We start from the raw sequence: 15609 nt of genomic DNA, 5'->3' as shown, positions 1-15609 counted from the left end.
GCTTAGTTAGTTGAGAAGTAACTGAAGTTAGCTGTGCTACATCATCTTTGCAGGTACCTGCGGTCTGAGACTGTTTGACTGTTTCTAATTGCTGTTTCATGTGTGCGGTTCTGGAAGCATGCTTATTTTCCTCAGTGCATGGAAATGGCAATAGCTCGGTAAACAATGGTGGGTTTTTCTTTCTGTTCCAGCTGCAGCTCTAAGATTGGGGAGCAGTCCCAACATCCCCTATAAAACTACTTTAAAAAATGATTGTTAACCTCAGTTTTGGCAACTCCACCTCGCTTTGCAGTCAGTGTCAACGCTACTGGTAGCTCTGACGGGTTTCCCACACATGTTCTGTACCATGTTCATGAATTTGGCGAATAATTCATCACCATCTTCCATGATGGCAAAAGTTGAATCGAGGAGTTGTATGTAAATAGTGAGTGAAGCTCCAGGGCTTATTGCCTTGATGGCGTCAGAAGCTGGAGGAAGAATACCTCTGTACATTTTTCATGTTCTGTGAAGATCAGACACACTTAGGTCTTGCAAGAGTAGTTCAACACACGAGCAGCACACCAAGTCTCATAATCCATCTCAGGGATTTCATCATAATCTTTCCCACTGTGCTTCGCTAAGATATTCAACTTACCAAGGTAGGCTTGAGTGGTACTTTTTCCAACTTTCTGTGTGTAGGCGCTGGCTGACATAACTACATGGTAGGAAACTTTTTGGTCACTGCTTGCCTGTTGAGTGTACGGTGGCAAGGGCTGAAGATCTTGCACTGCAGAGCCAAAATTGTACTCTACTATGAGAGACTTAGGAGATCCTGAACCTTGGTCAGTTAGAGCAATAACTCTGGCGACTGAACCATGTCCTTTTAGAAAGCCAATCACAAACAAGAGAAAATCAGCAGATGCTGGAAATCTGAGCAACGCACACAAAGTGCTGGAGGAACTCAGCAGGCCAGGCAGCATTTATGGAAAAGAGTACAGTTGACGTTTTGAGCCGAAACTCTTCGGCAGGCCCAAAACGTCGACTGTACTCTTTTCCATAGATGCTACCTGGCCTGCCGAGTTCCTCCAGCATTTTGTGTGTGTCGCTCCTTTTAGAAAGTGTAGTATTTCCTCATCTTTTTCTGTTCCTGTTATGCCACTGGCTAAAACAGCATTTGGGATTTTGACACCCTTTTCCTCAATGACTTCCATTTTCTTTCACTGTAGGTTTTAACTGAACAATAAGATTTTTCTAGTGCTTTGTATCAGTGTGTTAACATTTATCTAATAAACTGCCTCCTGGCTTTCTCACCAAGTTTTATGTAACACCTGTGTAGTGCTCGTCTTTTCTCATGTGACTGGTTGCCAAACTCTTTATGAGAAAATCGAATTACATATCACTATATTAGGTGCCAGTGGGCCATCAGAAGCTCTGGGTAGTGAAAGGAGACAGTGAATAGAAAGCACACACTTCTGGAAGAAAGTTTTGTTTATTAAAAAATAGCAATATATACAAAATACTGACTTGAGTAAGAACAATTCAAAATTCCTACATTCTGTTTTAGGTTCCAAGTTTCAGGTATCAATGAAAACCAAGTATCTTTATTACTCCAATTTCTCTAACTAATTAGATCTGGTGTATTCCCTATTTAACGGTTAACAGACTAACCTTTCCTTTTTAATTTATCTCTAGTTAGCTAGGAAGCTAATTGAATTCCTATTCTTAAGTATTATGGTTAACTTCAGATTCATTTTAGGTCAGCATGCTTACAAATTCAAATTCAACACCCACAAATATATATACAGCTTAACTCTTTTCACGACAAATTCTCCAACACCACAACTTCTGGACAAAGTATATCTCATTCAGTCACTTATCAAAGTCTTTGCAAAAATAATCAGTTCTTCCAGAAAATCAAATTCAGATCCTTCGAATGAAAAATAAACTTATACATCCAACCGTATTAAATCCTTTACGTCATTAAACATTTCGTTCCCGCACTGGTTCTTTACCTTGGGTGGCTCGCCATCTTGTTTCTTGGTTCATTGGACGAAATGGTGGCTCATCCGTGGAAAGTGATTCACAAAATTTATACAAAGGAAAATCTGACCTGTAGATGACAGAATTGCAGTGCCTAAGTTCTTACATGCATTCTATTTTCTATTTCAAAATAATTCAATATCACATTGTCATTTCCAAACATCTCTCAGTAACAATACTGCTGAACATATTTCACACACAAATTATACACTCAGGACAGTAGAAGTGTTTTAACTCACAAAATCCCTTGGTATGATTTAACAGAACTAATTCCTGGTTACACGGTAGAAATCTTGGACAGTACTCTCTGCTGATATCTCGCTATAGCTGATGCTTATTATAGCCGTAAAAATCTTCAATAAATCTTTTATCGATATCATCTTCCTCCAGGGGTTTCACCCTGAGGATTTCCAGTAAGTAGGATAGAGATACTAACCACCTTTAACAGTTTTCATCTTTAGGTAGTTTCTATAGTTTGCTGCATTTCTGTCACTTGTCCACGTCTCATTCTCACGTATCTTTTTTACAAGTCTCTTTTTTTAAAATTCAGTTTACCTCATTTTCATCCCATTATATCTTTTTAATTTCTAACATTATATTTTTGGGTTTAATTAAAACAATAATGGATATAAAGGTGCCTGAATCTATGGCTTAGGAAACTCATTACTGCTCATTAACATATTCAAATCCTCCTCCCAGAGTTTCTAAAGGTCCAATCTATGGGATACTGTTGTGGCATAAAATTGCCAGTATAGAAGGGAGGCAGAAGATTTCAGGTCCACAAGATAAGTGCCTCTCTCAGCACTTGGCATTCTTGTGGAACAGATGGAGCATGACTCACCTCCTTGTCTCCACATACTCCTCAGGAAAGCCAAGAGACTCTCAAGTCCTGGTCACCAAATCATCTCCAATCCCTATCCTTGACTGTTAATATTTTACCCAATCCCTGTCCTTGACTGTTAATAGTTTACAAAGACAATTGTTGAACCAGTCTCCTCATCATGACCTGATGTCCCCAAAAATCCCCAGCCATTGCCCTATGTATAAACTCTCTGCCATTTCTGATCAACAGTTCCTACTTGGATAATAAGTTTTTAAAAAACATAGCAATGAGGTCTTGCTGTTAAGATAAGCCATTTCTGGATTTTATTTTACTTACCTGCTTCTTCTGAATCGGAAAGGCCTATATCTCCAATTAGATCCAAATTGATGTCTTTTAATCTGAAAATCTATTTCTTGAGACAATCTGATTAAAGGTTAGACTGAAAAATCAATCTCCACTGTAGCATGTAGCTCCACTGTGAATGTTGTAGCATGCATTCCTCTTAAGGCTGGTTTATACTTGTGCGTCAATTGTCCGCCATAGAGATAGCGTAGCTGCGAACTCTACGCTGTATCTATGCTGAACCCTACGCCGTAGCCTAACGCACACCTCTCCCAAAATGTAACTACGTGTCATGGCGTCACAGACTGCAACAACTGTGATTGGTCCGCTTGGTAGCATCGCATTTCCTCCCACACTGCAATAGCTTCCCATGGGGCGACTAAAGGGCAGGGAAGGAACTCTGGCTGCAATGCTTTCCATAAAGCTTTACAGACCTCTGAAATTATGGAGGACCCTGTGCTTGACGCCAGTTTGTAGCTAGCTGCTACAGCCTGTTGACTTTCACCTGAGGCTAAAACTTGAATGGTGATTGCCAGTCTCTGTGGTGTCCCCTGCTTTCTGAACGTTCTCTTTACGACATTTTGCTTTTACGAAAGACCTACATTAGTACCTGTTTTTGTTAACCGAAAGAGGATTTTCACTTTTACGAAAAAAGACGCTCACTTTAAACTTGTGTTTACCCCGAGAAAGACTACCATGATCACGAAGCAGGCAGGTGTGTGCGCATGCGTGAGGTGCACATGCGTGTACGCATGCATGACGTGCACATGCGTGTACGTGCTGATTTTTTTCGACAAATTGATTTTGGCTCAAACTTCCTGATTCTGTTAAGTGAAACTACACTGTACATGCAGAAAATTCACCCTCCTTCAGTTTCAGTCACCATTGTTTGAAGAGTGAGTTTCTTCGTGTTGAGTTTCAACACGAAGAAACTCAACACAGTGGCATAGAAACTAGCGTTTTGGCGGTGAATTTCAGAGCGACGCAGACACACCAAGGCACAAGTATAAATGCTCACAACGGCGTAGCCCACTTGCATAGGCTATGGCGACAGCTAGTACACACAAGTATAAATCAGCTTCTTACACTGCACATCCAGCAGAGCACAAGGACAATCCAGTGAAATTTCAGTGCTGAAAATAGTACTGTGGCAGATGAATCTCTATAGGGTAATGGTGGTAAAATTGACCACTGTATTGTCCTCATGGAAACAAAATCCCCTCTTCACATGGCGAACACCCTCTCGTTTTGCAACACCATAAGTGGAGTAGACTCAGAACAAAATTGGGCATCCATGAAGCACATTTGACTATCTGTAATCTTATGGACTGACATATCCTTCACTCTCTCATTACTATCAGGCCACCGAAAAAAGTCTGGTACAGTGAGGAATACAGAAAGTAGCACTGGGTGAGTGGGTTGTCACCCTACAACTCTCACAATGTTCTACTTTAAAGCTGTGTTCCATCAGTGGTGTGTAAGGCCATGATTTTTGCATGCCAACCATGATGATTGTGTTAAAAAGAGCAAATACCTAAATGGTTACAGTTTCAGTTTAGAGTGAGAGATAGAAACTTCAGATTTTAGTCCCTCCTGTATGTATCATTGCCATTGAATAGACTGTGAGGAAAGTAAATGCTTAGGAATCAGAGTCATAAAGATTTGCCTCAAAGACTGCAAAAGTTACAACAGATACCAAACACTAGACGAGTAGCATTATTGGGGGTTTGTCCAATTTCTTCCTAGAACACAATTGTCCAATGTTTTATTGAATTGTTCCGTGTGTTTGTTTTTCATTTAGAATACATTTAGACATATTTTTTCAGGTTTCAGTTTCCAAAGGATCCTTACAGAAGTCTGGAAGATGTTCAAGCTGAACTCTGGGAAGCAGAAATGGCAGTGGGAGCACTAGGTAGCATTAGGTCTGGATGTATTAATGAACAACTGTACTCTATTGTGACAGGTGAGACTCAAAACTTCTACTAATAAATTTCCTTAATAACTTAGCTCACTCAGCTTTATTTTAAATGGTCAGACTGTGAATTTCTTATGTCATTTATCATTTCTTCGACATTTTCTGGTCCTCTGTTCCTCTAATATCACAACACAGATAAAAGTGCAGAATATCTTCTTACCTTAACTATCCGGGAAGATTTATTTGTTCTCCTGTATCACAGGGCCCAACTCTTCTTAATGATTACAATGTTTTTGTCTTAAATAGTTCACTCATGAAACCATCAAATTAGCTAACAACAGCTTGTGTGCTGTACTTCTGGGCTTTTGTTAATGATGAAGGTTTATTTTGTTCCTGTTTCTACCTATACATACACAACCAGTACATCTGCAGCAATAGATTTTCTTCCTTCCATCAAATTATCACCTGTGGAATTCCCAAAGAATATATCTTCTTTTGGTGAACTTGCACTTCCTGACCAACATCCTAGGGTAAGGAGTCAATTCCCAGATCTGGTGTTGATATTATTCATGTCTAACTATACACCATTATCCCCAAGGAGCTCTGTGTAATCAGTTGGATTATCTGGCATCATATTGTTAGAGAGGTACATCTATGTCTGGTTTAACATTGTGAGAACTTCATTCTCTCCTTTGACTTTCAATAGCCCAAACTGAGTACAGTATTTATGGTTTGTTTGGAAGAAAACACTGTATATTTTGTTGCTTAGAATAATTCTAATTTCTAGCCCACTGATTCTTTCTTATTGCTGTTCTTTACTGATGTGGCGAGTATTGAAATCTCTAAATGATCTTACTGACTGTGAGGCTAAGTACAGCTCCAATCCCATACTAAAATTTGCTGGTGACACCACTGTTGTTGGCCGAGTCAAAGGTAGTGATGAATCGGCATGTAGGAGGGAGGTTGAAAATCTGGCTGAGTGATGCCACGATGACAACCTATCACTCAATATCAGCAAAACCAAAGACTTGAATTGTTGACTACAGGAAGAAGAAAGGAGGGTGTTCATGAGTCAGTGCTCATTAGGTGATCAGATGTAGAAACAGTCAGTACTTTAAATTCGGGGTAATGTAAACACCATTTCAAAAAAAGCATGGCAGTGCTTCTAATTTCTTAGAAGGTTGCACAGATCTAGCATGTATGTTGTCTAAAATTTTGACAAACTTATTAGAAGTAGCAAATGAGAGAGCACAGTGTTGCAGGGTGGGGGTGATTTGGAAACAGCAAGTGTCATCAGGAGTGAATTATTCTTTAAAGTAGGAAGTGAGAGAGCAACAACATTACAGGGTGGAAGCCATTTTCAAACAACCAAGTCTGTTTGAGAGTGAGTTTTATGTGAGCTATTAAAAAGAAGCAAAGTTTAAGCGGAGTGACCATTGTGGGAGTGGGCCACTGTTAGAATGGTCAAGCTTCGGTGATAACAGGCGGAGGCTAATTGAGCTGAGTCATTGTTATCATTTGTTTTTTGATTGTGGAACTTGGGCTTGAGAAGTTGGAGCCAAAGGTATAACAAGGTTGGCAGGAAAAGACTGAATAAATGATCTAACTGAGTGTGGTACTCAAAGATTTCAGAGAGAAAAGGCACAGTAAAAAACAGGTAAGATTTTTTTTTTGTCTGTAAATCCTTAGTCCTTAATTCAGTGCAGGCAGGATGGTTAAGGCCCTGGAATGCTCCTTCTGTGAGATGTCGGATTTCAGGGTACCTAACAGTCTCCCTAAAGACTACATCTGTAGGAAGTGCACCCGTCTTCAGCTACTGACTGACAAGGAACTGGAGCTAGAGCTGGAGCTGATGTGCTCTGGATCATCTGGCAAGCTGAAAATCTCATAGATGAAATTTTGACTGAAATGGTTCCTCCCAGAGTGTAGGCCTCAGATAGCAGATGGGTGACAAGCAGGAGAATTAATGGAAGTAAGCAGTCAGTGCAGGACTCACCTGTGGCCATTCCCCTCAGCAACAAGTATATCCCTTCGGATACTGCTGGAAGGGATGACCTATCAGGGAACAGTGGCAGCAGCCAGGCCAGTGGCACTGTGGTCAGCTCTAAGCCTCAGCAAGGAAGGGTAAAGTCAGTCAGAGCAATAATGACAGTTAAAGGGTAGACGAGAGATTCTGTGGCCACAACAGAGAAGCAAAGGTAGTGTGTTACCTCCCAGGTGCTGGGATCCAGGAGGTCTCAGGGCACTGCAGGATATTCACAAGGGAGAGGGTATACAGCTAGACATCATGCTGCACATTGGCACCAATGACATAGGTAGAAAAGGGGAAGAGGTCTTACAAAGAGAGTATGGGGAGTTAGGAAAGAGACTGAAGAGCAGGACCTCCAAGGTAGTAATCTCTGGATTACTTCAGTGCCACATGTTAGTCATCGCTGGAATGGCATGACAGTACAGGTGAATGAGTGGCTGAGGAACTGCTGCAGGGGGCAGGGCTTCAGGTTCTTGAATCATTGGAACATCTTCTAGGGCACAGGTGACCTGTACAAGAGGAACAGATTGCTCCTAAACAGAAGGGAAACCAATATCCTGGCCGGGAGGTTTGCTGGTGCTACTTGGGAGGGTTTAAATTAATTTTGCAGAGGAATGTGAACCAGAGCAACAGGTCTGTGGAATGTGGAGGGATGGAGAGGAAGGTAGATGTCAGGACAAGTAAAAACAGGCAGGAGCAAAGTTAAAGATGCAATGGGGTGGATAAATTAAGTGTGTATGAATAAGTATAATGGGTAAAGGTGATGAACTTAGAGCATGGATCAGATTATGGAACTATGATGTTGTGGCATTACAGAGACTTGGTTGTGAGGGGGAAAGGAGTGGGTGATCAATTACCTAGGCTTGCGGTGTTTTATAAAAGATAGAGAGAAATAAGATTTATGTTCATTTACTATATGTTGTTATCATATGACATGGGCAATCATGGTTTTCCATGACCATGGTTGTTCTTGGCAAATTTTTCTGCAGAAGGGCTTTGCCATTGCCTTCTTCCAGGTGGTGTCTTTACAAGACAGGTGACCACAGCCATTATCAATACTCTTTACAGATTGTCTTCCTGGTTGCATAACCAGGATTTGTGCTATGCATCAGCTGCTCATTCAACCTGCTCCATGGCTTCAGATGACCCTGATTGGGGGGGGGGGGGGGGGGCGCTAAGCAGGTGCTACACCTTGCCCAAGGGTGACATGCAGGCTAGTGGTGGAAAGGTGTGCTTCAAGCTTCTTTCGGTAAGGGCATATCTTAACCCTGCCACCCTCAGGATTTATGAGCATTTGGAAAACTATGGCCTAATTAGGAAGAGCCAGCATAGCTTTGAGCATGTCAAGACATCTCTTACTAACTTGACTAAGCTTTTTGACAAAGTGACGAAGGTGACTGATGAAAGTAAAGTTGTGGATGTTGTCTACATAGAATTTAGTAAGTCATGGGAGGCTCATCCAGATGATAAGCTGCATGGGATGAATAGTGAATTGGCTGTTTAGATTCAGAACTGACTTTCCCATAGAAGGCAGAAGGTAGTATTTGAATGGACTTATTCTAGCTGGAGGTCTGTGAATAGTGGTGTTCCACAGGGATCTGTACTGGACCCCTGCTGCTTATGATGTATTTAAATGATGTGGACATGTAGATGAGTGTGTTAGTAAGTTTGCAGATGATGCAAAGATTCATGGTGCTGTGGATAGTGTAGAAGACTGGCAAAGAATGCAGCAGAAAATAGATCAGTTGCAGAAAAGGACGGAGAAATGGCAGATCGAGTTTAACCTGGCCAACTGTGAAGTGTTACACTTTGGTAGGTCAAACGTAAAGAGACAGCACACTGTTAAGGGCAAGATCCTAGTGAGGAGCAGAGGGATCTTGGGGACCAAGTTCATAGTTGTCAAAGTGATTACACAGTTTGATAGGGTAGTTAAGAAGGTATGTGGCATGCTTGCCTTTATTAGTTGAGGCAGTGAGTTCAAAAGTCAGGAAGTTATGTTGCAGCTTTATAAAAACTCTAGTTAGGCCACACATGGAGCATTGCATACAGTTCTGGTCACCCTATTACAGGAAGGATGCCAAGGCTCTGGAGAAGGTGCAGAGGAGGTTTACCAGGATGCTACCTGGATTAGAGGAAAAGTGCTATAATGAGAGGTTGGACAAAGTTGGGTTGTTTTCTGTGAAGCAAAGGAGGCTGACAAGAGATCTGATAGAGGTTTTTGAGATTATGAGAGGCATAGATGAAGAAGACAGACAGTATGATTTTCCCAGGATAAAAATGTCTAAAACAAGAGGCTATGCATTTAAAGCGGGAGGGAGAAATTTCAAAGGAGCTATGAGGAGCAAGTTTTTTTTACACAGAGAGCAGTGAGTGCCTGGAGTGCACTCTCTTGGGTGAAGGTAGAGGCAGATACATTAGAGACTTTTATGGTGTTTAGGTAGGCACATGATTGTGAGAAAAATGAAAGGATATGGACATTTTGCAGGCAGGTGGGTTTAGATTAGATGGCCATTTGATTACTAAGTTATTTGGTTGAACACAATATTATGGGCTGAAGGTCTTGTCCCTGTGCTGTAATGTTCTATGTTTTACATTATACAGGTGCACAATGGAGAGTATCCTGACTGGTTGCATTAGTGCCCAGGAATGGAAAAGGCTACAAAAAGTAATGGATACAGCCAGTCCATCACAAGAAAGGTCTTCCACACATTTGAGTACATTTATAAAGAGCTTTGCCACAAGAAAGTAGCATCCAACATCAAGGACCCCCACCATCCAGACTATGCTCTCTTCTCACTGCTACTATCAGGAAGGAGGTATAGAAGCCTTAGCTTCACCACCAGGTTCAGTACAGTTATTATCCTTCAACCATCAGCTTCCTGAACCAGCATGGATACCTTCACTAACCACACGAAGACCACTGAACACAGCCTATGGACTCACTTTCAAGGACTTTACAATTCATATTCTCGGTATTAATTATTTGCTTGCTTGTTTATTACTATTATTACTAGTTTCCTTTTGTATTTGCACTGTTTGTCATTCTTTGTGTATAGTTTTACATGGATTCCATTGTACATTTTTGATCTACTCTGAATGCCTGCAAGAAAATGAATCATGGTAGCATTTGGTGACACATAAGTACTTTGATATTAATATTTTTAACATTAAATTTTGAAGTATAGTATTTACCATCATGAATAGCATGGTAATGTTATACTGTCTTTCATTCCTGAAAAATATAGATTGAAACAATGGTGTTGATAGAATTAACAAGAGGAATTACATTAGTGAATCTCATTCTCATTAGCACACCTGTTGTAAATAGCTACCTTTAATATTATTGATAAGAGAATAACGTACGATCATTATCTGTAAATTCCCTACTTTAGTCCACAACCCCATTGTACACAGAACTCTCAATCACTATTTATCAATATAAGGTCAGAAGACCAATAGAAATTGCCTAATTTCTGTTCATGTTTTTTTTAAATGTGCATTCATTCTTCCTAATTTAATGCAAACGTTGTTTTAGATAACTTCTGGATATAACAGATTGACAGTTCTGAAAATGAAACATAAGATCTTCGGAGTGATATATATGAACATGCACTTAATGTGAAATAAAGCATTCAGGTGCTTCAGCTACTTCTCTTTTGTTCTTTACCTAAAATTGCTGTTATGTTGAACTTTTAAGCAAGCTGTCAGTAGAGAGCCAAAGCATTTTCATACCATCTCATTCAATAAAAAACGAGCTAATACTGAAAAAAAAAACTAATACTTGGCACCCAGCTAATACTGAAAACTTAGGTCCAGTATTTTTGATTTTGCTCAGTCGAAGTTGTTCAGCTGTATTAATTATATTAATTAACTGGCAATCATAAAACTATTAAAATCTCATCACGATAATGGAAAGAATTTTTCATTTTCTGGAAGGTTCCAAGAGACCATGTGAGGCGGAACTGTGGCTTAAAACTGGAACAGAAGAAAATGATGCATAGATGTGCCAATGACGACAACATAAATTTTGGTCAGGTGAAAATTAAATATATTTATTTTACACTGGCACGTTATTATGACAGGTAAATAGGCAGCAATATCCAGTGCCGCAGAATGCAAAGAATCACAGAACAGAAGTCCTGAAGAGGGTCTCAGCCCAAAACCATAGACCATAAGACATAGGAGCAGAATTAGGCCATTTAGCCCATCGAGTCTGCTCCACTATTCAAACATGGCTCATCTTCTTTTTCCCCTCCTCAGCCCCACTCTCCAGCCTTTTCCCCATAACCTCCCCATAACATATTCTCCTCGTCTAGAAAATAGTCTGCACGTTTATTTCTACAACCAAAGTGCACGGTCATGCATTTTCCAACATTGTATTTCATTTTTCTCTTTCTTACCCATTATCCTAATCTAAGTCCTTCGGTAGCCTACCTGTTTCCTCAGTACTACCTGCCCCTCCACCAATCTTTGTATCATCTGCAAACTTGGTAACAAAGCCATCTTTTCCATCATCTAAGTCATTGATATACAGCACAAAAAGAAGTGGTCCCAACACCGAACCCTCCCTACAGAATACCACTAGTCACTGGCAGCCAACCGGAAAAGGATCCTTTTAATCCCACTCGCTGTCTCCTACCAACCAGCCATTGCTCTAACCATGCCAGTAACTTTCCTGTGATACCATGGCTCTCAGCTTGGTAAGCAGCCTCATGTGTGGCACCTTGTCAAGGGCCTTCTGAAAATCCAAAAACACAACATCCACTGTATCCCCTTTATCTATCCTACTTGTTATCTCCTCAAAGAATTGCAATAGGTTTGTCAGGCAAGATTTTCCCTGAAGGAAACCATGATGACTTTGTCCTGTCTTGCCCTGTGTCACCAAGTACTCCATAACCTCATCCTTAACAAATGACTCCAACATATTCCCAAACACTGAGATCAGGCTAACTGGTCTATTATTTCCTTTCTGCTGCCCTTCTCCTTTCTTAAAGAGTGGAGTGATATTTGCAATTTTTTCAGTTTTCTGGGACCATGCTAGAGCCCAATTATTTTTGAAAGATCATTACTAATGCCTCCACAATTTCTACTGTTACTTCTTTCAGAACCCCAGGGTGCAGTTCATCTGGTCTGGGTGACTTATGTACCCTTAGGTCTTTCAGCTTTTTGAGCTCCTTCTCCCTTGTAATAGTGACTGCACTCACTTCTCTTCCCTCATACCCTTCAAAATCTGGCACACTGCTCATGTCTTCCACAGAGAAGACTGATGCAAAATGCTCCTTTAGTTTATTTGCCATCTCCTTGTCCCCCGTTATTATTTCTCCTGTCCTACATCCACTCTCATCTTTTATTTTTTACATACTTGTAAAAGCTTTTACTATCCACTTTGATATTGCTTGCTAGCTTGCTTTCACGTTTCATTTTTTCTCTCCTAATGATTCTTTTAGTTGCTCTCTATAGGTTTTTAAAAGCTTCCCAATCTTCTGTCTTCTGTCTAATTTTTGCTTTGTTGTATGCCCTCTCCTTTGCTTTTACATTAGCTTTGACTTCCCTTGTCAGCCACATTTGTACTATTTTGCCATTTGAGTATTTCTTTTTTTTTAACACATCTGTCCTGCACCTTCCTCATTTTTCCCAGAAACTCACGCCATTGCTGCTCTGCTGTCATCCCTACCAGCATCTCTTTCCAATTAACTTTGGCCAACTCCTCTCTCATACCATTATAGTTTTCTTTACTTCACTGAAATACTGCTACAGTATATCAGACTTTACTTCCTCCCAATCAAATTTCAAGTTGAACCTAATCATATGGTGATGACTAGCTCCTAATGGTTCCTTTACCTTAAGCTCCCTAATCACCTCCAGCCCATTACATAACACTCAATCCAGCTGATGCCATAGCATGCTTAACAATAAACTGCTCTACAAAACCATCTCATAGGCATTCAACAAATTCACTCTCTTGAGATCCAGTACTAACCTGATTTTCCCAATCTACCTACATGTTAAAATCTCCCATGATTATCATAACATTACCCTTTTCACATACCTTTTCTATTTTCCATTGTAATCTGTGGTCCACATCCCAGCTACTGTTGGGAGGCCTGAATATAACTGCCATCAGGGTCCTTTTACCCTTGCAGTTTCCTCACTCAACCCACAAGGATTCAACATCTTCCGATCCTGTGCCACATCTTTTTCCTGATTTGATGCCATTCTTTACCAACAGAGGCACAACATCCCCTCCGTCTACCTTCCTATCCCTCTGATACAATGTGTAATCTTGGACATTCAGCTCCCAACTACAACCATCCTTCAGCCACGGTTCAGTGATGGCCACAACATCATACCTGACAATTTGTGATAGAGCAACAAGATCATCCACCTTATTTCTTATACTCCGTGCAGTGCAATATAACACTTAGAGTACTATATTTGCTACACTTTTTGACTCTGCATCCCTAATACTCTGAAACTCACCCTGCTGACTGCAATTTTGTCCTATCATCTGTCTGCCCTTACTGACAGTCTGACTGCATGCTATCTTTGCTTTTTTACCATCTATCCTCTCCTGTGTCCCTTCACTCCAGTTCCCACCCCCTGCTAAATTGGCTTAAACCATCCCCAACAGCTCTAACAAACCTGCCCACAAGAATACTTTATACTTTATTGTCGCCAAACAATTGATACTAGAACATACAATCATCACAGCGATATTTGATTCTGCGCTTCACACTCCCTGGATTACAAATATTAAATATTATAAATATTTAAAATAGTTAAAATTAGTAAATATTAAAAATTTAAATTATAGATCATAAATAGAAAATAGAAAAATGGGAAGTACAGTAGTGCAAAATAAAACGAGATGCAGGTCTGGATATTTGGAGGGTACAGCCCAGATCCGGGTCAGGATCCATTCAGCAGTCTTATCACAGTTGGAAAGAAACTGTTCCCAAATCTGGCCATATGAGACTTCAAGCTCCTGAACCTTCTCCCAGAGGGAAGAGGGACGAAAAGTCTGTTGGCTGGGTGGGTCGTGTCCTTGGTTATCCTGGCAGCACTGCTCCAACAGCATGCGGTGTAAAGTGAGTCCACGGATGGAAGATTGGTTTGTGTGATGTGCTGCGCCGTGTTCACGATCTTCTGCAGCTTCTTCCGGCCTCGGGCAGGACAACTTCCATACCAGGTTGTGATGCACCCTAGAAGAATGCTTTCTACAGTGCATCTATAAAAATTGGAACCCCTCAGGTTCAGGTGCAACCCGTCACTTTTGTACAGGTCATACCTCCCCCAGAAGAGATCCCAATGATCCAAGAACCTGAAGTCTTGTCCCCTGCCCCAGCTTCTCAGCCATGCATTTATCTGCCAAATAATCCAGTTTCTACCCTCATTAGGTGTGTGGGCACATGGCCAAGTGGTTAAGGCATTGGACTAGCGACCTGAAGGTTGTGGGTTCGAGCCCCAGCCGAGGCAACGTGTGTTGTGTCCTTGAGCAAGGCACTTAATCACACATTGCTCTGCGACGACACTGGTGCCAAGCTGTATGGGTCCTAATTTCCTTCCCTTGGACAACATTGGTGTTGTGGAGAGGAGAGACTTGCAGCACGGGCAACTGCTGGTCTTCCATACAACCTTGCCCAGGCCTGCGCCCTGGAGAGTGAAGACTTTCCAGGCGCAGATCCATGGTCTCGCAAGACTAACGGATGCCTTTACCCTCGCTAGCGCCAATTACAGGCAACAATCCAGAAATTACTACCCTGGAGGTCCTTCTTCTCAGCTTTCAACCTAGCTCTCTAAATTCTCTTTTCAGGACCTCCTTGCTTTTTCTTCCTATGCCCTTGGTACCAATATGTACCAACATATCTGGCTGCTCTCCCTCCCCCTCCAAAATGTTGTGGACATGATTCAAGACATCCCTGACCCTAGCATCTGGGAGGCAATATACCATTCAGGTGTCCCATTCATGTCCACAGAATCTCCTGTCTGTTTCCCTGACTGTTGAGTTCCCTATCACTACCGTTTCCTTCTTCTCCCTCTTTCCCTTCTGTACCATGGAACTATGCTCTGTGCCAGTAACCCAGTCTCTGTGGCATTCCCCATCCAAAATGGTAAACTTATTATTGAGAGTATTAACTGCCTATTCACATTCCCATTTTTCCAGACATTCACTCAGCTACTTGCCTCCTGCATTTTGGGGATGACTACTTCCCTGTAACTCTGATTGATGATCTCCTCACTCTTCTTTGCAAGCTGAAGGTCACCCAGCTACTGCTCCATATCCCTGACACATTTTTCAAGAAGCTGCATCTGGATGCACTTCACGCAGACGTAGTTCCTTGCGAGACTCTGGGTCTTCCAGAACACACAACGGCCAGTCACTACACTAGGTACAGTAAGAGAAAAAAAAAGGGAACCTTAACAAAAACTTACCCAGAGCCAACACCTTTTTCGAGCCGAAGCCTCCTTTGGGCCAAAGCC

The 15609-nt window shown here is 41.3% G+C and overlaps 1 protein-coding gene across 2 annotated transcripts in view; it reads left to right on the top strand.

The window, feature by feature from the left end:
- Positions 1-10729, top strand: part of LOC140211606 (uncharacterized) — a 112300-nt gene extending 101571 nt beyond the window's left edge. For both annotated transcript variants that reach the window (XM_072281508.1, XM_072281507.1), the window contains exons 15-16: positions 5011-5147; positions 9730-10729. In XM_072281508.1, coding sequence (XP_072137609.1) covers positions 5011-5147; positions 9730-9752 — 160 coding nt within the window. In that variant the 3' untranslated portion in view covers positions 9753-10729. The remainder of the gene's footprint in view (positions 1-5010; positions 5148-9729) is intronic.
- Positions 10730-15609: the final 4880 nt, after the last annotated feature.

This window comes from Mobula birostris, chromosome 17, assembly GCF_030028105.1.
Source record: "Mobula birostris isolate sMobBir1 chromosome 17, sMobBir1.hap1, whole genome shotgun sequence".
In the NCBI taxonomy this organism is placed as follows: Eukaryota; Metazoa; Chordata; class Chondrichthyes; order Myliobatiformes; family Myliobatidae; genus Mobula; species Mobula birostris.
Note: the sequence above shows the minus strand (reverse complement) of the source record. Positions and strands in the feature narration are given on the sequence as shown.